The 23,243-nt window shown below is 46.6% G+C and overlaps 1 protein-coding gene across 4 annotated transcripts in view; it reads left to right on the top strand.

Annotated features, from left to right (window-relative positions):
* Nucleotides 1–22,478, top strand: part of AP4E1 (adaptor related protein complex 4 subunit epsilon 1) — an 822,644-nt gene extending 800,166 nt beyond the window's left edge. For 3 of the 4 annotated variants that reach the window (XM_069624815.1, XM_069624816.1, XM_069624814.1), the window contains 2 exons: nt 21,038–21,195; nt 21,328–21,627. In XM_069624815.1, coding sequence (XP_069480916.1) covers nt 21,038–21,195; nt 21,328–21,488 — 319 coding nt within the window. In that variant the 3' untranslated portion in view covers nt 21,489–21,627. Of the gene's footprint in view, nt 1–21,037; nt 21,196–21,327 lie in introns of all 4 variants that reach the window. The other variant, XM_069624813.1, reaches the window with a different exon arrangement.
* The last annotated feature ends 765 nt before the right edge of the window (nt 22,479–23,243 follow it).

Here is a 23,243-nt window from a genome sequence, read left to right as displayed (position 1 = left end):
CTTGAGCAGGCTACAGACCCCACCGCACGAATGGGAACTAAAACTGTGTTTCAGAGATATTGTTCCAGATGTGGGGTTGTCCGGCAGTGAATTTGTTTGCAACCTAGTACAATGTCCTCTGTCCTCAGTTTGCATTGAGCGGGGTAGAGACGTCATTCTTTGGGAGATGCTCTGCAGCAGGATTGGTTGCATTTCCTCTGCTTTCCCTAGTACAAAAGACTGAAATTAAAAGCAACCCTGAATTCTTCTGATCCCCTTTCTGTTCTGGCCCCGCCAGGTTTGGTTTGCAAAGCTATTGGGCCTGGCGAGGACTGCGACTTTAGGCTTGGTTCCTGAGGAACTGACCTATGCTCATTTGCAGTTATGTGAGCTGAATCTAAGAATTATGGCGGCTTGTAGGAAGGCATCCACAAGGAAGCAATATAAAAGCCAATGGTTGCGGTTTTGTCATTGGGCTCTGGATATCAGTTTAAATCAATTTCAAGTGCCTGTAAGCTGTTTTGTTCTCAGCCATTCCTAGCATCGACAGGAGTGAAAGTAGACAAATGTAAACATTATTTGTCAGCAATGGGTGCCTATTTGAAGAGAGAACTTTTTCGTTATCAAATGATACAATTAGAAGGCATTTTGAGGGGCAACTCTGGTTGTATCCACATATTCCTGATCCCCCCCCCACCTCAGTGGGATCCTAACTTGGTTCTGGTAGCATTAATGCACAAACCATTTGAGCCGATGGCTTCTTGTGATATTGCCTCCTAACATGGAAAACTTCCTCTTTGGGTGCCATTACTTCAGCAAGTAGAATGGGAAAGCTTCAGGCCCTGTCCTCAATGGAACCTTATCTGATTTTCCATAGGGATAGGGTGGTCATTTGTACGGTGTTGTTCTTCTTACCGAAGGTGGTATCTAAATTTCATCTGAACCAAGAGAGTTTCCTTTCATTGTTTTCTTCCCAGACCACATTCTTCACCGGCCGAGGGGGCTTGCACAATCTGTACGTGGCAAGGACTCTAAAATTGTATTTTGAAAGGAACAAACCGTTAAAAGCAGAGCAACTTTTTGTCACATACGGTTGTCTTTAATAAGGCAACAACAGTTTCTGTTGCCAGGTGGATTGTGACGTGTATTGCAAAAGCTTAAGACGTGACAGGGCTTTTGGCTCCACAGAGACTTCGGCTCATCCCACAATTGCCAAGGTAGCATCAGTAGCCTTTATTAGGCACGTCCCTATCAGAGCAATATCTAGGGCTGCTGCTTGGGCTATTCCTCTTGCGTTCTGCAAGCAATACGCTCTAGACGCTTCAAGAAGGGATACCACTTTTGGCCAAAAGGAGCTTCACAATCTTTTTGTTTGTATCTCAAATGCTGTCCCCTCCACCCTTAATATGATTAAGGCTTTTTAGTCTGGTCCCAACCAGTTGCGAAAAAGGGGGAGCAGGATGACAGAGAAACGAAAAAGTACCTTCATGGAGCTTCAGGTCTCTTAGTCCTTGCTCTCCCTCCTTCACAACACCCACCCAGTCATCCCAAGTAAAGCATCTACTTGATCACAACCGTTAATAGGCGAAGAGAGACGTGGGGGTGAGGGGTGGGAGTCGCACTTAAAGTTCTTAAAGGAGCAGCTATCATTGGCAGCAAGCTTTTATCGACCCACCTGCAAATGCAGTCGTTCCCTACCATTTGTGAAGGAGGGAGAGCAAGGACTACAAGAACCTGAATCGCAGTGAAGGTAATTTTTCATATCTGCTGACACTAGGCAAATAGACCCTTGCAACCCTTCCCTTCATTGGAATTGATTGTAGAAACTTCTCTGCCAAGCCAGAGACATGCAGCGTGTTTAAGCCTCCCCACCCCTGATGGGCAGTGCTTGGCACACCCACTCGCCTGGAGTCTACATGAGTCAGCCAAGTCATTCTGTGGGATGATGGATCCTTCCACCTGTAGGCAAATGCAGAGAGGAGTAAATGTAGCCCAGCCACCAGAGGGAGCTTTCTGAAATGCAAACCAAGACAGCGGATGACCCATGACGCCCAGAAATTGGACTGCAGGGCCTCCCAGTAATTGTGCATTCTTACATCATGTAACCCCTCAAGCCAATCATAGCAAAGCCTTTCACCCCAATCCCTATACCAGAGCCAGCTCTCAGCATGTGCCAGTCTGTACGCGGAGGGAGCAGGGTGGACAGCACCAACTGGTTACATCCGACACCGCGGGCTGGACCAAACGCAGTCTTCTGCTGTCCCTCACTCCAGCTACTACTAACTGGCCTCTAGACTTCAAACTTGCCCCCACTAGTAGGAAGGTAATGCCTGTAGCCACACTGTACTGTGCCCTACTTAACGCGCATTCTCTAGTTGCTCCCCACATGGACTGCTATGACCTTTTGTCCTCCCAGTGGTTTGACCTTCTCTTTCTTACTGAAACATGGCTTCAAGAGACATCTGGCCCGGTGCTGGTTCAAACTCACTGCAAACTATGCGCTAGTGCATGAAGATCGTGCATCCCTCCATCCGGGGGGAAGGGTAGCTCTAATTTATAAGTCCAAATACAAAGTTATTAGTCTGGTCCCAAAGCACTCCCTCCGAATGGAATGCTTTCTGACCCGCATCTCCACGTCTCCTACCTCTACTCTCACAGTCCTGTTGGTCTATCGACCTCCAGGACCAGACATGGCGTTCTGCACTGAATTCCCAGCTTTTGCAGCAAAACCGCAAGTGAAGTACCCTGATTTGATCATCATGGGTGACTTGAATCTACTAATCAACTCCGCCACTACTAGATTGGTTGCCAACTTCACGCTATTAATGGCTGATTTAGGCCTCTGTCAAGGGGGTCTCACCCCCACTCACAAAGCGGGTGGTGGTCTAGATTTTATTTGTACTCCCTTTTCCTATGCGGATATTGATATACCCATCCCTCTTATATGGACAGATCACTCCTTTCTCCATTCCCGTTGAAGGCCTTTTTTCTGCTACATTAAAACCACCTATTCGTAAACGTAGCTGGAAAGGGGTCTCTAAATCTCTATTGCGTTTGTATGCAATTGTTTCAGAGCGCGACAAGGCAAGGGAGGGGAACAGGGGAGAACAAAACAGCGATCTTACTAGGCCCAGTGACATTGAGAACGCGCAAGTGCATGGGAGAGGGGGAGGGGAAAAGTGCACGGAAGGGGGGAGAAGTGGAAAGTGCGAAGCAGAGGAGAAACAGATATATAACAATAAATAAATAATAAAGGCAACAGACAGTTTTAGTGCAGGCAGCAATTTGCAAGTGCTACGTTTAAGGCAGCAGACAGGGTAGGTCTGATAAGTGCAGGAAGAAAAAAGGGGGAGCTGCATGGGTACGGATTCAGACCCCAGTGCAATGGGTGGCCCGGAGGCAGTGCAGGAGGTGGCATGGTGAGCAGGTTCCTGGGCCCGGAGGACAGAGGGTGCCTAGGTGCACGGTGCCAAGAGAGAACAGATCAGCGGGGGAGAGGGGGAACGAAGTCAGGAGAAAAGAAGAAGGTCTTGAGGTGCTTCCGGAACCAGAGATGGTTCTCCTCAAGTTTTAGAGTGGCAGGGAGTCTTTTCCAGGGGGAGGCCCCAGCCGAAGACCGAAATCTACCCCCAGCTCGTTTCTTTGAAAAACGACTGACCCTAAGGGAGTTGGAGGAAGAGGAGAGAAGAGCTCGAGAGGGGAGGTATTTGCGGAGGGATAGCTGAAGTATTTTGGACCTAGGCCCCAGAAAGCCTTGTGGACAGTCTTGCAGTCCTGTTCTGGATTAGTTACAGAGGGCGGAGAGTAGAGGCTGGTAGATTTAGAAAGAGGCTGTTACAATAGTCCAAGCTAGAGAGAACCAGAGCTTGGGATACCATGAGCTTCTGGGGGAAGGAGAGGAAAGGCAGAGTACCTCTGAGGAGGTGCAGTCGGAAATTTGACTTTTTAGAGACCTCAGAGATGTGGGCGGAGAAGGAAAGGGTGGAGTCAAAGATGACCCCGAGGTTCTTAGCCTCGCAGGTGGGGGTAGGAGGAGGGCCAAGGGAGGCCGGCCAGAGAGTGAGGGGAAAGGATGGTGAAGGTGTGCCGATGAGGAGGATCTCGGAATCAGAATTGATTGATCTGCTACAATCACACTGTAACGCTGTGGATAGGTGCTCTCTTACCACATTACAAGATGCCTTCACTATGACGGCTGACATATTGGCACCCTACAAACTGTGTAAACAATGCAGTCGTCCTTCAGAACCCTGGTTCTCTCAAAAACTCAGGGACCGCAAACTCTGTTGTAGGCAAACTGAGAGAAAATGGCGTCATAGTTACTCGGCCAACTCTAAAACTCTCTAACGCAGCACTCTTGTCGCCTACCACTTAGATGTGGTAAATGCAAAAACAGCCTATTTTGCTCAGACGGTGGAGGCAGCCATTAATAAACCTAAGGCGCTATTCAACTTAGTCCAATCCCTCTCCACGCCTAAAATAGGACAAGATGCAGTTCCGCCCTCTCAAGTGCTCTGTGATTCCATCTCTACTTTCTTCCTGTCTAAAATCATCACCATTCGGGATAACATTGCCACTGAAGCTGCGGCTATTAAAGCCGCCCCAGTGCCAGTGAACCCCTCTCCTACTATAGGCTCATGGTCTTCTTTTCCTCTTTTTTCAAACACGCAAGTTCTATCCACCATAAAAAAAACTAATCTGCTTCACCTATGGATGCCATACCTCTTGCCCTCTTGCAAGAGAAATCTGATGATCTGATTAATCAAATAACCTCGGCAGTTAACATCTCCTCTACTGGAACTATTCTGGGTCCACTTAAGCATGCGTTAGTGATTCCCCTGCTCAAAAAGCCCTCTCTCGACCCCGAAGTGATGGTCAACTATTGCCCCATTTCACTTCTTCCCTTCCTTATGAAGGTTCTAGAAGCCCTGGTATCTCCCCTGTTATCTACATTCTTGGAATCCTCCAAGTTCCTTGACTCTTTTCAATCTGGCTTCCGGCCGGGCAAAGGCACTGAATCTGTTCTTAATTCAGTGCTGGACGATCTTCTGCGCCTGGTTGACCAGGGTCATGTCAGAACAGTCCTTCTTTTAGATCTGTCGGCTGTTTTCGACACCGTCAACCGCTCTCTCCTTATCTCCCGTCTTATGGAGGCCAGCATTTCCGGCCAAGTTCTCAATTAGTTTAGAGCTTTTCTTACTGATCGGTCCCAGTCAGTCTCTCTTCTCCCCCCCCCCCCCCCTTTTGTTTGTTGCCTGCCCCCCTCTGCTGTGGGGTCCCTTAGGGCTCGGCATTGTCCCCCATCCTATTCAACATCTACATAAGATATCTCCTGCGCCTTATCCAATCTCATGGGTTTCGTTTTTACTCTTACGCTGACGATACCCAGATTCTGGTCCGCTTGGACCTGACAAAATCTGATACAGCTAGTAGGCTCAAGAAATGCCTGGAGGAACTTGGAACCTGGTTGACTCGGAACGGGCTTAAGCTTAATGGTAGCAAGACCGAGGTCCTGGTTGTAGGGACCTCCACTCCTCAGCTGTACTGGACATCCAACTTCTGGCCATCATCACTGGGGTATCTCCCCATACCTGTCTCATCAGTCCAAAATTTGGGAGTTCGTTTTTCTGCCACTCTGACTATGGATGAGCAGGTTGGCGCGGTCTGCAAATCTGGCCACTTCAAACTCTGGGTGCTTCGGAAGGTTCTTCCGTTTATTCCAGCAGCCTGCCAGGCCCCGGTGGTGGGAGCCCTGATTTTCAGTGTTTTAGATTACTGTAATTCTCTCTATTTGGCGCAACCCGCCTATCTTACTAGACATTTGCAGCAACTCCAAAATGCTGTTGCAAGATCCATATGACTCCCTTGCTGAGACAATTACACTGGCTCCCTGTCGCCCAGCGGATCATGTTTAAATCCATTTGTATTGTCCATCGGGCCGTCTATGGTGTGGGAGCGGAATATCTGCAATTTAAGTTCACCCCTTATCTTCCTGCCCGCACTCTACACTCCCAAACCGCCCGAAGGGTGGCCGTACCTCGCTTCAAACGGGCCCGCAAGGGAAGTTGTGCTTTCTCGGTGGCCGCTGCTCAAGCCTGGAATACTCTACCTCTACGCTTGCGTGATACCACTGATCACTTTGTCTTCCGCCGGAATTTAAAAACTCTTTGTCTCTCACCTCGTTAGCGCCAAGATGCCTCCGGGCGAACGTGCGCTCAAACAAATGCCTTTAACATAACATAACAGCATAACAGTGAGACGTTATTTTAGTTTTAGAAGGGGCGTTTGGAAGAAGACTGTGGCAAGAGCATAAGGGGCTGGAGCAGAGGGAAAAACGCAGGAGGGAGGTGGCCAGATGGCATTAGAAGATGTTATAGGTGTGTGACGAATCGTGGAATTCAGTCACTTCTCCCCAGGGGGATCCTTTCCCTGTGAGGCTAGGAAGGTAAGCCTGCTGTGTGATACCCTCCCTGGGGGTAGAGGCAAACAGGACGTAACCGGGAGAGACTTCCCCTGTTGGGACAACGACTCAAGTTCTGATTAGGAGCTTTCTGCCCAAACCACCTGTACACCACTGCTGATAAACCCTACTGGAATAAAATGGGATGAATCGGTGGACATTTGTTATTGTGATATTGAATCCTTAAGCAAACACGTGTGTAGTACTGAGATGAAGAAAACCACTAGAGTAATACTGAGTGCAAAAAGAACACAGAAGAAGGACTTTAAAGCTATGCCGAGGAGGTCCCTGTGCCGTCTCATGAATCTGGTAAGAGGAGACGCATGAGAGAGAAGCCTGGGAGTCCCAACTCAGTTGTTGGAGTTGAGCTGAAGGAATTCGGGAAGTGCTGCTTCCAATGCTGGAAGGAAGCTGGCGTATCCAAGTACCCAAGTTGCACTACAGGAGACCCCAGTGGCGAGAGGCAAAAGACTGGAACAAGGTCCCAGTAGGGGCCTAACAAGAAGTGTTGGCGTGACCACAGATATGTGCGAGTACCTCGAGACAACTTACTAACCAGCACAACAGAGCATGCAGAGAGATGCTAGTGAAGACCCCATCCTGACAAGAAGAGAAGCAAGTGTTGGGGAGAATTCTCTGTTAAGGCTAATTGCCCAAACCTAGTGAGTCCCCCAGCAGCTTTGCTGGACATTGGCTCCTGCGAAGAGTGAGCCTCTTTTTCTCCCACTCTTAGGCATGATTTGAGAATGTCCTTTGACTATGTAATGTGTTTTATGGGCTATGGGGTATTTTACTCCATAGAGCTTCATGTGTTTTTGGTATGTGTGTTACACAGCACCCTCAGTGCAGTAACACAGGGGTGTCATAGTGACCCCCAAACATAGACTCATATGCGGGGACTGACTGTCTCCCAGGGCATGTAAAGTCACCATTGGCTTTACTAGTCTTAAATTGTGAACAGAGCCAGTACAAACCATCATATTGTGGAAGTACTGGTAGGGGTAATTCGATTGCCCCTGAGTCTGTTTTCCAAGGGGGCACTGTCCAGTCCCCCCTTGTCGGGTTTCTGGCTGGTGGCAGTGGATACCACGCGAAATATATGGGATTTTCCCATTCATTTTAAACACACCACTTTTTGGTGCAATGTTAAAGATACCGCCGGGTTATTTATTTAATATTTATTCCCCGGTTGGGTCTTTTTGCCAGGACTCGGTTTTAAAATGGCGTTTGTGTCCGCCTCTGAAACTCTAACCCAAGTCGAGCCCTTTGTTCCACTTTTTGGCGGGCTTCTCCACAGAAGCCCTCCAAATGGTGCCACTCTGTGTGGGGTCAACAGGATGTGTGGGAGGGGGATTAGGCTCCCTGGACTGAGTTGCCTTGGCACTCTGGCTCACCACTTAGCATGTTTGAGTGACAGCTAGGCTGATGAATCGGGGTTTTGCTGCATAAAAACAGGGCTTTGGGGACTGGAACTTCAGATTTGCCACAGGACCTAAGGAATCCGAAGAGGGGAGAAGCAGAGCCATCTACAACGACGACACCACCGGTGGAGCCCTGCTGTACGAAACTCGCCACTTTCCTGACGACAGAGGAGATCTTCTTCCAGGAGAGTCTTCTTCCCCTTGAGCTGGTGGGACCAACCAGTTCACCTTTTTTGCCTTCCTGGATCTTCTTGTGGTCGAATCGCCCATGCCAAGCACCCCGGCGGCCGGATAGCCACGCTTCACCACTACCACGAATAAAAGGCTAGTACCTTTTAACCGGGAAACTCTGCGGCTGGTTTCTTCCCTGGCAGTGCAACGACCTCCAGCTTTCCTCCACGTCGAGATCATCTCTTCCCCTGGATGAAGCCCCGACTTGCATCCGCTGCCAGGAGCAACTGCCACCGCTGGAGCTTTTTCACCATTTCAGGTACTGTGTTCTGGCTGGTCTCCCTTGCAACAGACTGTCCAAGGTGTCCCGTAAATCCTTGACTCTCTATCCTGGGTTGACCTCGGACCTGCTAACTTTATCGTTCTGAACTGATCCAACCTCTTTTGACTTTTTCTGCAAAGACTTTGAGTGCATTTCCACTGTGTGATCTTGGGCACATTCCGCCTTGCTCTCTCAAGAGTGGGTTTGGCCTATGAACGTTTTGCTCTACAGTAGACCCTGCCTTTCTTGACTTGCTGTGGTTTCTTAAAAGTGTTGGTACTGTGTTATTTTCCTATTCTGCCTTTTCTCTCCCTTTTTAAACAAATTATTGGAGTGCCATCTACGGCTACGCCCTCACCTCTGTTTTGCTAAATACGTGGTGTCTTAACCTAGACTTGTCAAATAATTAACTAGGGAGGTGTATATACTTATAGTGACTGTGTTTGAACTTGCTTGACATATTAGTGCCAGTGTATTTTTACAAGTGTATTTTTAAATAAATAATTATATACTTTTATACCAAAGCTCTGGTCTGTGTTTGCTTGTGCTACGGTATTTTTAGCCCTATTGTGTAAACTCTATATACTGCCTAACTCTTCTTGAGAAGTCTGACTGCTCATCCACAGCTACCAGGTAAATCTGGGTGGTGCGGACTGCTACCAATTGGGTTTACTGCTTAGTCCTGTAGTCTTAAACTTTTTGCAGTGGTCCTTAAGGGAACTGCACAGGTTTCTGCCTAACAGCAAGCCCTATCCAAACTGCCTACCAGTGTTGACCCCCAAGTCAGGAAGGTAACAGGGAGAACAGGGAGGCAACCGAAAATTAGTGAATTACTCCCACTCATCCCAGTGAGAAATAAGCATGGAAGAGAGTGGGAATCCTCCTGTTCATCCCAGTGACCTGCAAGGCTTAGAGAAGAGTGAGAATTGTAATGAGAACAGTGTTGGTCATGGTTTATAGTAATAAAACCGAAAACAAAAATCCCGAATACAATAATCTCGAATCCAAAATCTCGAAAAAAAAAAAGTCGAATTTTTTTTTAATGACGTTTTTTGTTCGAAATGGGGGGGTTCCCCCCCCAACCCCCCTTTTTTCTATTTTTTTTTTATTTTAACCCATTTTTTTTACTTACCTGACCCCAAAAAAGCATATAATTAAATAAATAAAAAATTCGACTTTTTTTTTTTCGGGATTTTGGATTCGAGATTATTGTATTTCGAGATTTTTTTTTCGGTCTTTTGACCGACCACCGTTGGTCATTCTAGAACAGATATGGATTGGACATTGAACCAAGAGAGACTGTCAATTTTATTTATTTATATACAGGAGGAACAATGCTCTTTTGATCACAAAAGAACATACAATACATAAGAAATCGGATTTGACGGGAAGCAGTGAGCTTCTTACAATGGGGTGAGTTTGAGGGACATTCTGACCAGGTTGTGGTGGGGAATAAATGGAACAGACACTGGGGACAAGGGAAGCAGTGAGCTTCTTACAATGGGCTGAGTTTGAGGGACATTCTGACCAGGTTGTGGTGGGGAGTAAATGGAACAGACACTAGGGACAATACATAAGTCGACATACATAGATTGAGGACAACCAGCATTGGACATTAAGCGTAGTTAGATGGTACAACCAGCTGTGCTCAGGGCGTGACCATGATGGGTGAAATGCTAGAATAGAGGCAGAAGAAGTGAGAGACAGAGGCAGGTTAGAGGTAAGGGCAAAAATGTTAGCAGGAAGGTGAGTGGTAGGTTAAGAGTGTACCTCAGAGGCGAGGAGGTAGGGTTTTAGTTTGGTTTTGAAAAAATCCGTGTGCGCTTTTTCTCGGATGTCCGGGGCAAGAGAATTCCCTGCAAGTGGAGCAAGAAGAGAGAAAGAGCAGAAGCGCAGATGTTGAGAAGCCACAAGGGTAGTCGAGGAGGCAGAGCGGACATTACAAAAAGTCTTATAGGAGTTGGATAGAGGAAGATGGATAACAGTGGTGCTTTACTGTGGATAGATTAGTGAACCAGGAGAAGACCTTTAAATCTGGCCCTGTTTTACATCATCAGCCATCCATCCTGGAGACGATATGAAGAGGTAGGCGTGAAGTGAGGGAGTTCAAAGAGTCCTGGTAGCGAAGTTAATGATCTTTAGAGAACAGAAAGCATGGTTGGGGGGACTAAAGAGGATGCCGGAACAGTAGTCCAGTTAATAGAAGACAAGAGGGGTTAAAAGAGATGCTTGCCGGTGTTGAAAGGAAGTAGGTGCTTGATTTTCCTAATATTTAGGAGGTTGAGACGAGCTGCTGCTCGAGTTTTGGAGATGAAGTAGAGAAGGTGTGAGAAGGGTAATAGATGACGCTGAGGTTTCTAGCTGAAGAAGAGCAGGAGAGAGTGTCAGGTGGGAACTGGATAGGCAGTGGAAGAGATGTGAGCTTTTGGCAGGGAAGAAGAGTACCTCTGTTTTAGTACGGTTTAAACTAAGAGAGTGCAAAGCAATCCAATATTGGCAGAGAGAAAGTTTGAAATTTTGTTAGATCAGAGGACAGTTCAGGAAAAGAGAATAAGATTTGGGTGTCGTCTGTGAAGAGTTGGTACGAGAACCCAAAGGAGGAGATTCTTGCCCCAAGAGCAGAAGTTTAGTTAAAGGAGTGAGTTGAGAGGTGTTATTGCTCCAGGAGAAAGAGAATTGGTGAGGTGCAAGATCGGATTCAATCCAGGCAATGGCTTGATCGCGAATCCCAAGAAGAAAGAGGGTATTAAGGAGATCAGATCGATCAACAGTGTCAAAGGCAGCAGAGAGTTAGAGTTGCAGGTCGTCATGCGTGTGGGTACGCCTCCATTTGCATAGCAGCCAACTCATGTCGGTGCAGAGAGAGCGTATGAATGGGGTGCCCCATGGTTGAGGTTGCTGAGACTTGGGGGTTAAAGTAAGCAGTGGGAAGTGAGAAATAAATGAGTCCTGTAGTAGTTATTGGAAGCTGGCGAAGGCATTGTTGGTGGAAGAGGTATGTGATGTGAAGGAGAGTGAGAACTCTAAGTCTGAGAGAGAGGGTGGAATGGCAGAAGGTTTCCATTTCCTTTTAGTAATAGGTGAATCAAGTGGTGAGGAAAGGTCAGAGGGTGGAAAGGTGGTGGAGACAATTGCGTCAACAAGGATAAGTATCTAACTCTGGAGACATTTCCGTCCCCTGCACAATTGAGTGATCAGATATGGATAGTCTGACAGTAGTAGTTTTTTAGTCAGTGTTTATAATGGATGGGGTGTACGAGGCTCGGTAGGGATGCACACCCCACCCTGCTAGTCGGGGGAAGGGGCAGATTAGGGGGTGGGGTGCTGGGGTAGACTGGGTGAGGAGGGCCTGGTGCCCTTTAGGACTCAGAAGGGACCATGCAGCCAGTCAATGCAGCAGAGGTGGCCATTAGCAGGGGAGGCAGAGGGGAGAGGTAAGGACAAAGAGAAAAAGGAGGGTCTTGAGAAGCTTCTAGAATTTAAGGTGATTCGGTTCAATCGTGGGAGGGCCAGAGGGACCAATCCAGAGGGAGGCTCTGCCAAAGAGAGAGATCTAGCCCCCACTCTCTTCTTGAAAAATCGTCAGATCTGCAGAGAGTTGGAGCTAGAAGACTGAAGGGCTCTAGCAGGGAGGTATTTAGGGAGAGTTGGATGTAGCGGGGTCCCAGGCCCCAGAAAGCCTTGTGGCTGATGCAGAGGGCCTTGAACTTGATCCTCAACCCGCAGCGAGTGGTAAGATTTTGGGACTGGAGAGATGCATTCCCTGGGCTTGAGGCCAAGGATAAGTCTTGCGGTCCTGTTCTAGATTAGTTGAAGGGGTGAAGGGAGTATAGAAGAAGATTGAGGGAGAGGCTGTTGCAGTAGTCCGTCTTAGAGAGGACAAGAGCTCTGGAGACATTGAATATCTGGGGGAAGGTGAGGAAAATGAGAATGCCTCTGAGGAGGTGCAGCTGAAAATGGGCCTTTTTGGCAATGTCCGCAATGTGCGGAGAGGAGAGGTGGAGTCAAAAATGACACCAAGGTTTTTAGCTTCACAAGAGGGTGGGGGAGAGGACCCATGGAGGGTGGCCAGAGGGGAGGAGGGAGCAGGGATCCCAATGAGAAGGATCTCGGTCTTACTGGCATTAATGAAGAGATTGTTAGTAGCACACCATGCCTGAATAGCAGTCTGACAGTCAGGAATTAGAGGGAAAGAAGAGGAGGTAGTGGAGGGAAGCTTGAAGGAGAGCTGTGTGTCATCCGAATAACACTGAACGTGAGGAGAGAAGGTGGAGATCAAGTGGGCCAGAGGAGCAAGGTAGATGTTGAAGAGCGACAGCAAGAGGATAGAGCCCTGAGGGACGCTGCAGGAGGAGTGCGGGGAAGGAGAGGAAAGGCCCCAGTTGAACCTAGGAAGGTCAGTCAGATAGGAAGGAGGTCAACCAGCACAGGTCCGTGATGCCAAGGATATCACAGAGCCGATTTATATGGGTTGCATGATTGACTGTATCAAGGCAGAAGAAAAATCAAGAAGGATGAGAAAGAAAGGAGAATTGGAATTGGAATTTGAGAGCAATTCTTCACAGGTGTTCACAAGAACAGTTTGTCTGCTCTCGTGGTCGTGGAGATGGGCAACAGATTCAGTGTGCTGGATGAGCTGTGAGATGACCAACTTCTCCAAGATTTTGTGCAGGAAGGGGGTAATGGAGATAGGGCAGTAGTTAGCCGGGCAGGAGGTGTCAGCAGAAGGCTTTTTACGGAGAGGATGCACAAGAGTTTGCCTTACAGGTAGTGGGGAAGGAGCCAATGGCAAGCGAGGGATTGCAGAAATCGGCCAAGGCTCAAGCAAGGGAGGCAATGTTGTCCTTGATAGTTCTGGTGGAGAAGGGGTGCACCTGTTCGGAGGAGACTTTCATAGAGAGGACTTGTTTAGAGACTTCATCCGGTGCTATGGGCGAGAAGGCGGAGAGTAGGGGGGAAGTGGAGAGGAGTGCAGGGGGCAAGGGAGCCCTGAGAACTAGTTGGGAACAAGGGAGGGGTGGGGAGGAGGGGGAGGACAAGATTTCCTGAGTGTTTTGGTTGTGAAATGGGAGGCCAGTGCTGGAGGCCTGGGATGGAAGAGGAGAACTGGAGACTGCAGTTGGATTGGCGAGTTCTTGGAGATTTTGAACAGTTCAGCCATGTTGTTGGTGTCCCCAGAGATGAAGGCTTGGATATGGGCCCCTCTTCTTTGAGCGGATGGAGATTCTGTATTGCCTTTAAAGCAGGCTACAGGCAAGTCTGTCAGTGGATATGCCTGAAGCCAGCCACATCTGTTCAGCAACTCTGCACTTGCATTTCAGAGAGGCTAGGTCGGAGTCATACCAGTTGTTGTGCTTGGAGGCAGGCTTCATGTGGATCCTCATGACCGGGCAAGGATGTCCAGGGTGTTGGAGATGGAGAGGTGATGGTTAGCAAGGACTGTATCTGTGAGTGTCAGTGGCTGGAGTGGGTGGGGAAATGAAAGTGGTGGCAAAAGCAGCAACTGACACTCGCTTCATCGGTCGAATGACGCAGAAGGAGACTGCAGTGCGGGCAGAGGCTTAGCCGGGGGTCCCAAGAGATCCAGATGAGAGGTCAGGAGAGCATGGTCAGACCAGGAGAGTGGTGTAGTGAGAGGGTTGGAGATGGGGATGCCTGCTGCGCATTCCAAGGTGTTTCCGGAGGGAAGAATGTTGAGGGAAAGAGAGTTTTAGGCTGCGAAGAGGCCAGTGGCTTCATCAAGAGATTTGGGGGTGAATATTTAAGTCTCCAAGGAAGAGAAGCTTGGAGGTAGAGGCCAGGATAGAAGAGGTGAGCTCAGCCCACTGGGAAAGGAAGAGGGAGACCGGACCAGGGGTCCTGTAAATGGTGGCAAGAGGATAGGAGAGACATCAAGCCTGCAGATAAGTCATTCGATGGAAGAGTAGGACCGGGTGGGTATGATGGTAGCAGGGACCCATTCAGGGAAGATCCAGGCCACTCCACCTCCAAACCGGTTAAGCCCAGAGGATCTTGTAGCTCTCAGGGAGGAGGGTGTCAAAAACCGTGACAGAGCTGGCAGTGAACCACGTCTCAGTGAGACTGAGGATGTCAAGGTTAAGGAGGTGATGGATGTCAGAGGAGTGTTTATCAGCAAACCGAGCTTTGAGGGTAGCTAAATGAAGCTGGTTGCCACCTTTTGAAGGTCTTCCGAGGAGAGGTACAGGGATGTGGTATACCCATCAGTAGTGAAGGGGCCACTGGGTGGCAGATGGACAAGTGGCAGGAGAAGGGAGGAAGTAGATGAGAGACGGAAGACACCTATCAAGAAGGATGAGGTTGGGGCTGAGAGCCCCGGGCCATGACAGTGCCATTCTGGTAGACATTAATGATGCACATAGAGGATGGGAAGTGTGCCAATAGTATTTCCCATCTTGTTCCACCACTAATGGGTGAAGAAGTGAAGGGGGAGAGGACTGAGATCATATCGTGAGTACATCGGTCCGGAGAGGGAGCGACAAAGAGGATGTTGTGACAGAATGCCTGGAAGAAGCATTGACAAAGGTGTCAGCGATGGACAGGCCTGGGATGGAGACTAGATCTTTCTTGAACTTTTTCCTTCCAGGCTTCGAAAGAGAGGTAAGATAGGTGATAGAGTAGCAGTTACGAGTAAATATGGGAGATGCACCATGGAGGCAGAGGGCAGAGATGGAAGGGAGAGGGAGAGACAACGTAACTTCACAATGCATGATGAAACTCACCAGGCGGCCTAGCAGCAAAACAGGCACAGACGAATCAGGTGAACAACGTCACGCAGGCCGAGAGGGGTTGTTGTGCTGCTCCAGCAGCAGAGGAGGAAGGAAGGCGACTCAGGTTGGATGAACCCTTCTCCGGAATATGGGTAAAATGCCTTAATCACCAGTCGCAGGGCACTTCTTGTGATTGTATTGTTATGGCAACTTGAGGCTCAAAGGACCGATGTCTGGAACTGAGCCGATCTGCTCTTATTGGCTGAGAGAGAGATGACTAGGAGATCCAGAGTTTTACCCCCTGTGTGGGTAGATAGGTTATGGATAGAGTGGTAGATAATTTATGGATGGAGTGGAGAGCATGATCACCAAGAAAAGACTGAAGTTGAGATTTCTGAGAAGTTGTTGGAGAGGGAAGGTTAAAGTCACTTAAGAGAATAAGGTAATGTTTAGTGGAAAGAGAATCAAGGAGTTGCCCAAGATGATTAAAGAATGGTCCAGTGGGACCAGGAGGGCGGTAGATTGAGATGTGAACTGATTGAGGCAGAGCAATAGTAGAAATGGTCATTTCAAAAGATGGTATGAGAGGACGTGGCATTGGAGATTTGTGAGGTATTGAGGCGGGAAGAGAGTAGGTGTCTGAAGTTGCCACCTCTGCCAGTCAGTCGAGGAGAGTGAACAAAGGATACTTTGGAGTTGTGGAGGGCTGCCATAGTGGCAGTGGCAGGTGGAGAAATCCATGTTCCAGTGATAGCAAGAAGGTATAGTGATACCTCACCAGTGCCATAAACTTTATAGCTCCACTTGAAAGCAAGAAGGAAAAAAGAATTCATTTCACTGCAACTCTTGGTTCTCGGAAAAACTCCAAACCCTCCGAGCACAAAAGCGCCAGTCGCTTAGAAACTGGCAAACGGATCAGAGTGATCTAAATAAGAGCCTCTTCAAACAAATAGCCCTCCAATATAAAACAGCCATTTTAGCAGGAAAATCCTACTCCTTCAATGATAGGATCTCAAAGGCCAACTCCCAAGCTAAAGAACTATTTGCAATCTTTAATGAATTAGTCACTCCTCCGGCTACCGCTGACAAGATAACTAAAGACCAAGCCTGGTGTGCCAGCATTGAGTCCGCCAAGCTCAACAAAATAAAACTCCTCCAGAACAAAATCCAAAACCACTGCAAAGCTATCCCAAACCAGAAAACCAACCGCCCTAAACAAGACAAGCGTAGTAATCTCAATCACGCTCAATTCTCCTTCAGAAACGTCACTGAACCTGAGGTCCTTAATCTCATCATAAACCTCAAAGCATCCCTCTGCAAAGCAGAAATTTTCCCTCCCAAAATCATCAAGGAATGCGCCAATGACCTAGCACCCCTGATTACTGCCTTCATTAACGCATCTTTCCAAACAGGAACTGTCCCAAACAATCTCAAGGAAGCCTGGGTGCGGCCACTTCTAAAAAACGGCCACACTTGACCCAGTGCAACCCAACAACTACAGACCGATAACGGCAATCCTGTTCCTCCTAAAAATCCTGGACAAAGCAGCTCACATCCAGATCCAATCATACATAGAAGCTAACTCCATACTAGACAAAGACATTCTGGCTTCCGTGTCGGGCATGGAACAGAATCCGCCTTATTAGACCTAAAAAATCAAATCTCACAGATCATGGACAAAGGCAAACCTGCCTTGCTCCTCCTCCTCGATCTATTATCAGCTGCTTTTGACCTGGTAGATCACCAAACACTCACCACCCACCTCACCCATGCAGCCCATTTCTCTAATCAACCAGGATCCTGGATCACTTCCTTCCTTGAAGGAAGAGCCATGAAGGTGTACTCCGACACAGCTAACGCAGATCCTACCACTATAAACTGCGGTGTCCCCCAAGGATCTTATACAGCCCCCACCCTCTATAACCTCTTCACAAAATCCCTCTTCGACCTACTTGACTCCATGGGTGCTGCATATACAAACTATGCAGACGACACTCATGTACTTTTACCCCTATCTGGACTCTATCACCAAGATGCCACGGCCCTTCACAACATCTATGCCACTACCCAAGCTTGGATGGCAATCAATGGCCTCTGTCTTAATGGGGAGAAGACTGAAATTCTCATCCTGGGCCAAACAAACACATTATCGAAACTAAGCCCCCAATACAACAACTTCAACATAGACAACTCAACCATCTCCGTATCATCCTCTGTCAAGACTCTAGGTGTTCACATTGATGCAAATCTATTGATGAACAAACAAGTCAGCGCCATAGCCTCTGCATCAGCCTTCAGCACCAAACTCATTAATGCCATTAAACCCTACTTATCCAACCCCAACCGCTTGGCCACAGCTAGAGCAACTATAGGAGCCAAACGGGATTATTGCAACACCCTTCTAGCTGGCACCTCCGCCAAAAACATTCACAGACTGCAAACCACACAAAACAATGCCCTCCGATCCGCCATGAGCATCCCTAGAAGAGACCATATATCCCACGCCAGACGTGAAGCCCGGTGGCTCCTGGTCAAAGACCGTACTACTCTGAAAATCCTCACCATCACTCATAGGTGCATCAACAAAACCGCTCCAGCATACCTATCTGAAGCAATATCAAGGACCACATCCACTCGCTCCACCAGAGCTCAGCACACCAACCAGCTACACATACCACGCATAAAGAGAGCACAGCGGGAGGTCTAGGTTTCTCCTATATTGCACCGAAACTCTGGAACTCGCTCCCTGCCACCCTGAAACTTCCATCTCTGTCTTCCGCAACAACCTCAAGGCCACTCTCCTCAGCTAGCAAGTGGAGGACTGCCTCCTCCACTTCTGCCATGTATATTGTAATATAACTCAAATGTAATATAACTATATTGCAATCTGTATATATATTATTGACCATGTAACTAAGCTTTGTACTGTAACAAGTGCCACGATGTCCTCGGGCTGTTGTGCGCTATATAAATATGAATAAAACAAATAGTGGAGAAGAGCTGGAGTGAAAGTAGTCGTTGATAAAGGACATTTTGTTGCATACAGACTGAGCATTTCAGAGTGCAATTTTCAGTTGATGAGGTACGGAAGAGTACAGAAGTTGAGTTTCAGAAGAAGAGAGATATTAGAAGAGGTATGGTTGCTCGCCGGCTTGGTTTGTTGGAAGGAGGTGTAAGAGAAATGGAGTAGTGGGAGTTTTGAGTTGTGAGTTTTATAATGGGGATAGGAAAGGAGGAAGTTGGACCGTTTCGGAGAAAGCGTAGGGTGAGGTGAGGAGGAGCAGGAGTGAATGCATTATAGGCTAGCAGCACAGTGTGGAGAGACAGTACAGTAATTGGGGAACCTTCAGGTACTCAGAGGTGCAACAGGGTGAACGTTTGTGTTACAAGTGGTCACAAGCGAAAAGAGGGAACCAAAGAATAAGATTATAAGAGAACAAGAAAGAAGAGAAAAAGAAAAGTGGAAAAGCCACGGTCTGAACTTTACGATTTAACGGAAAGTGCTGAAAAAGCAGTTCACAGGACAAGGGAGTCATTCTCCTGTGCCTCAGTTGTTCTGATAGTAGTAGGGTCGGGTTAGATTAGTTTTGGACAGTAGACCGACTTTGTTTTGGGACTCGCAGATGACTGACAAGCACCCTGTTTAGTTTAGTATCTGAAGTGAAGAGGAATTTGGTAATGATACTTGGAGAGGGAGAAGTGGAAAATGCGACGGTGTCAACAGAGAGGAGGAGGGTGGTGAAGGAAGTTGAGCGAAGATATTGAGAAGAGATGTCAGGAGGATGATAAAGGTAGTCAAGACAGACCAGTGAGAAGAAACCCCAGCAGTATGAAGGGTGGTGAAAGAAGACCTGATGAGATTGAAGGGGAATGCAGCGTAAGCGGAGAGAGGGAATTGCACCCTGAGCCATGGGGGTCTGACAGGAGGTTTGGTGTAGGTACAAGCATGTGGCAAAACATTGAGGTGGAAAGGAGTGTGGCAAAACATTGGTGGAAAGGGGAAAGAATTTGAGCTATTGCAGAGTTCCCTTAGGCCCACGACTGTTGCCGCTAGTCAACGAGGCAGATGTGAATGTGGTGTTTGGGACCCGAACCGTAAGACAGGGAAGCGTCTAGTATTTGTAGACCCAGTTTATGGGGAAGCCCAAGCGGCCATGCTTGTGGTAGAGGCTGTGGGCCCACTTCCTCCTCACCCAGCCCCAGCTCTCACTAATTCCTAGGCCTAATGTGCAGTCACAGAAAGGGTCCCCAAGGTCCAGGCAAAGGGGTATCCCTGGTGAAGCAGGAATATCAAAGGAGAATGAAGAAGAGTCCGAGGGTATCCCTGAATAGAGGGTTATAAAACCCAGAGACCTTTTCTTTAAACCCAAAGAACTTGGTTTGAACCAAAAGTCTTCTGTTGAACCAGAGATTGATTGTTGCATGCATGGAGGGTGGCTTAGGGAGTTTATTCTCATTAAATTCCACGATAAATCATCCTTTGCAGTGTTGGGGTAGACAATTAAACACCTCTCAACAGCCTGACAAAAAAATCAGGCACTTGAACTTCACTTGTTGTAGTGTCATGTGTAATGTTTGTTACAGTCCAAATTGCTGCCCTCAACACATTTCATACCACCCTGAAGACATTAGAAGGCCTGACCCTGGGGTGTTTTGGAATATTGATAACTTTATGGAGGAACTAACTTCCTGAAAGTGGTTAACTGTTTAGTTACATATATTTTCTCCCATGTCTATCTAAATTCCCCTCTGTTATCTTGCAGGAACGCCAAAAATCTATATGCTTCACACTTAATTTAGATTTGTTACTAATTCAGGAGTTCATTTTTAACACAGATGACCATACATTTGTACAGTTTGGCGAGTGTCCGGCTCTTTTGGAGTCTTATTGTTTTAGTTTCAGGTCTGTCATTTTTAGTTTGGGCTATTAGGTGGTGCTATTGCACCACCTATTAGCCGAACTATTGCACTAGAGTACAGCTTGGGAGAAATGGCATATGAGGGACACAAAACTTGTAGGTTTTGTTTGGTTATTTACCCACCCATTGACTGCCCATGAACCTGCTAATCCATATGGCCATTCCCACCCAGTTCCTGCCCCAAAATACATCCTCCTGGGAGCCAGCTTCCTCAAGCCTTGTCATCAATCGTTGTGCTCGAAGCTCCTGTCAATGTTTTTTCAAAGCAGTCTTCTTAGGTTAATCACTTAATTGGCACTGAAGACATGCTACTGCTGTAATAAAAAAAGGTCAACCAGGTCTGCTTTTAGCCATTCGATGTATAAACACTGTGTCCTTCGCTGAAGTCCTGTTTAAAATAAGCTTTGGCAAAGCCAACTGTTTTGGCTTCTGTATAAGTATTCGGCATTTGCCAGGCACTATTAAATGCCCAGGTACTATCACCATTTTGCAGATATTGCCACGGATGGCCAGTTAATACCACTATGACAGTGCCTTTCTCATGCCTACACAAAACCAAAACTGTTTTCATTACCAATGCTGCTTGTGTTTGAGAGATCTCCGATGTAGTTACTAGCTGCTCAGCCTTAATGAAGATATGGTTATCGGCAAGTTGATTCAACATCATTGCTATGGGTCGATTGCTGAATAAACATCAAAAGCAATACAATAAACATAGATAATTTATGGAGTTTTTTCAGCAATAATTGTTTGAAACTTTTGTGGGTGATGTGTTTCACAATAGACTATTCTATAGTTTTACGTAAAACTTCCTATATTACTATTTAAACCTTTGCAATGCTAGATTCCACATTCAGAGGGTTCTGAAGAAGCAGTCTCTGGCATTCATGAATATTGATGTGGTCGGGAGAGAGGTTTGAGAGCCGTATTTGGACTTGGTATGCTAGCATGTGATGAATGCTGGATCCAGGCTTGACGGTGGAAGAGGAGAGTTTGAGAAGGTCTTCACTTTGGACTATTCCTTGATATATTTTCAGACCTTTGAAACTTACTACTGAAGCCTTTGGGGAAATGTGGCTTTCAGTTGCCAACGATGTAAGGCAGAATATAAAGTTACCACATACTGAGGAACCTCTGACTGCTACTCTCAACACGTTGCAGCAAAGACTAAGGCTTTACATTGTTGAGATAATAGGTAAGTCAAGATGTTGAAATCATAGATGGAGCACCTGTCAGCTCAAAATTGCTTCTGATATTTTAAAATGTAGGCTCTTATTACTCATTCTGGAAAGGGACTTTGCTAACTGTGGTTTTGTACTTTCTTTAGGTAACGAAGGGTTACTTGCATGCCAACTGCTTCCATCAATCCCCTGTTTGCTGCATTGTCAGATACACGAAGGCATGTTATCTCTGTGGTTCAGATCACCCTCTTCCACGCTTCCAGACTGTTTACTATACCAGTGTCAAAAGGAGATGGAAACAGCCTAATGACACTAGTGCCTGCCTTTATGAACAATCTGATGACAAGGTTTACATGGATGCCACTTGAAGTCTTGATTTTCCCTCTACCAAAGCACCAGTTGCCATCCGGTGTAGTTCCTGTCTTTTGTGGTTTGCTACATCTTTCTTTCGGAGGAACACGTCACATTGTTTGTGCACATCTAATTTACTGTATTTATCATCTGTACTCTGTGCATAAAGGGAAATCTTGCAGAGTGCAGGACATGAACCTGAGGGGAAAAACAAGAATGAGTGAAAATCCTGCCTCTGAACAAACGCCTGCTACCTTTTTTGAAAATCCTCTGAACAAACGGATGTTATTTAATGTGTATGTACTATGCTACACGCGCTTTGTGTTTGGTCCTTCCAAAGGACTTGACGTGTGTCTATGTCCATGTGAGCTAGTTGATAACCAATTGCACTTAGCTTTTTTTCATGTCTAAAAACACAAGGTGTGCCAGATGTCAGAAATGCCTAGAAGTTCAGTAGGCTAATTGCACTAAAAGCTGCTCATTTCTCACTCACCGCTTGGAGTCTCCATTCAGGGCAACATCGATTGTATCGCGAAAAGACAGCAATAGTTTCCATTCAGCAGATTAAATGAGAAGAGAAATAATAAATGCGCTTCTGCAGGGATTTTTCGTTTGCATGCAAAAGGTTGGCCATTACATTTTTTGAGAAATTACGATCAATTTTCACGGTTTTTGGACTTGCGCGAAGATTTGAGCAGCATGCTTAAAACTCAGAATATGACCTCTGGAAGTATTACTAGGCAGGACTAAACAGTTTTAATCAAGTGTACATTTCTAAGCTTATTGTGTAAATATAGAGCAATATTTTTATATTATCTTTCTGTAATTTTATAAAGATGCTTTGAATAATATATAGGGCTGTACTGTATGACAAACACCTATTTTATTAAAACACTTTTGCCTCTGCTGGTTCAGTGTTGTATATTAAAAATTAATTTTACCTTAAGTGGTGACATCTTGTTTAGATTTTTATTCCACTGATACTCAGACCACTGTTTAAATATGTACATTATTTTATTGGTTGTGCTGTTTTATTGCTTTTGTTCAATCACAGTGCTTTTCTTGGTATTCTTTTAATCTATAAAACATAGTTCGTAAAAACAATACAATGTTTTACTTCACTTGTTATTGAATGTATGCATTACCTGCTGGCTTTGCCAACAGGAACCATCTTCTAGTGGCTGCACTTGGTGTTTTGCATCCTATGTTCAAGAAGATAAGGGAATAAAGCAAAACATAACAGACTTCCACCCTGTGGTTGATGATAAAAACAAACACATTCACGGCATTATATACAGTTCATTCTGTGGCAGCTGCTGACCCTTCAATCTTGTGTGTAAAAGTTAAATGGTCACCCGACTGATACCCCAAATAGGTGTAGGAGAAAGGAAGGAAGTGGAGTCTCCTCCACTCCAAGAACATTTTAAACAAACACCAGCCCAACCATTACTTCTGGCTTTTTAACTGTAGATGCTAAGATTTTATTTTTTGGTGAAACCCAAACGGGACAAAAAAAGGCAAACCCTTTACAGTTGCACAACCATGTCTAGTAGCTTTGCTTACATTTGTTGTAATTTGTCTTTGAAGAAAATTCCCAATGCTTCCACTTCATAATGTTTGCTAGATTGACAAGCTCCCGGTTAGCTCTGCAGCCTTATTTGTGTTAAAACAATTCCCTATTTTATTTCCTGTATTAAGGAACATAGACGGA

Source organism: Ambystoma mexicanum, chromosome 11, assembly GCF_040938575.1.
Source record: "Ambystoma mexicanum isolate Mex_15411 chromosome 11, UKY_AmexF1_1, whole genome shotgun sequence".
In the NCBI taxonomy this organism is placed as follows: Eukaryota; Metazoa; Chordata; class Amphibia; order Caudata; family Ambystomatidae; genus Ambystoma; species Ambystoma mexicanum.
This window is presented reverse-complemented; position numbering and strand designations above follow the sequence as displayed.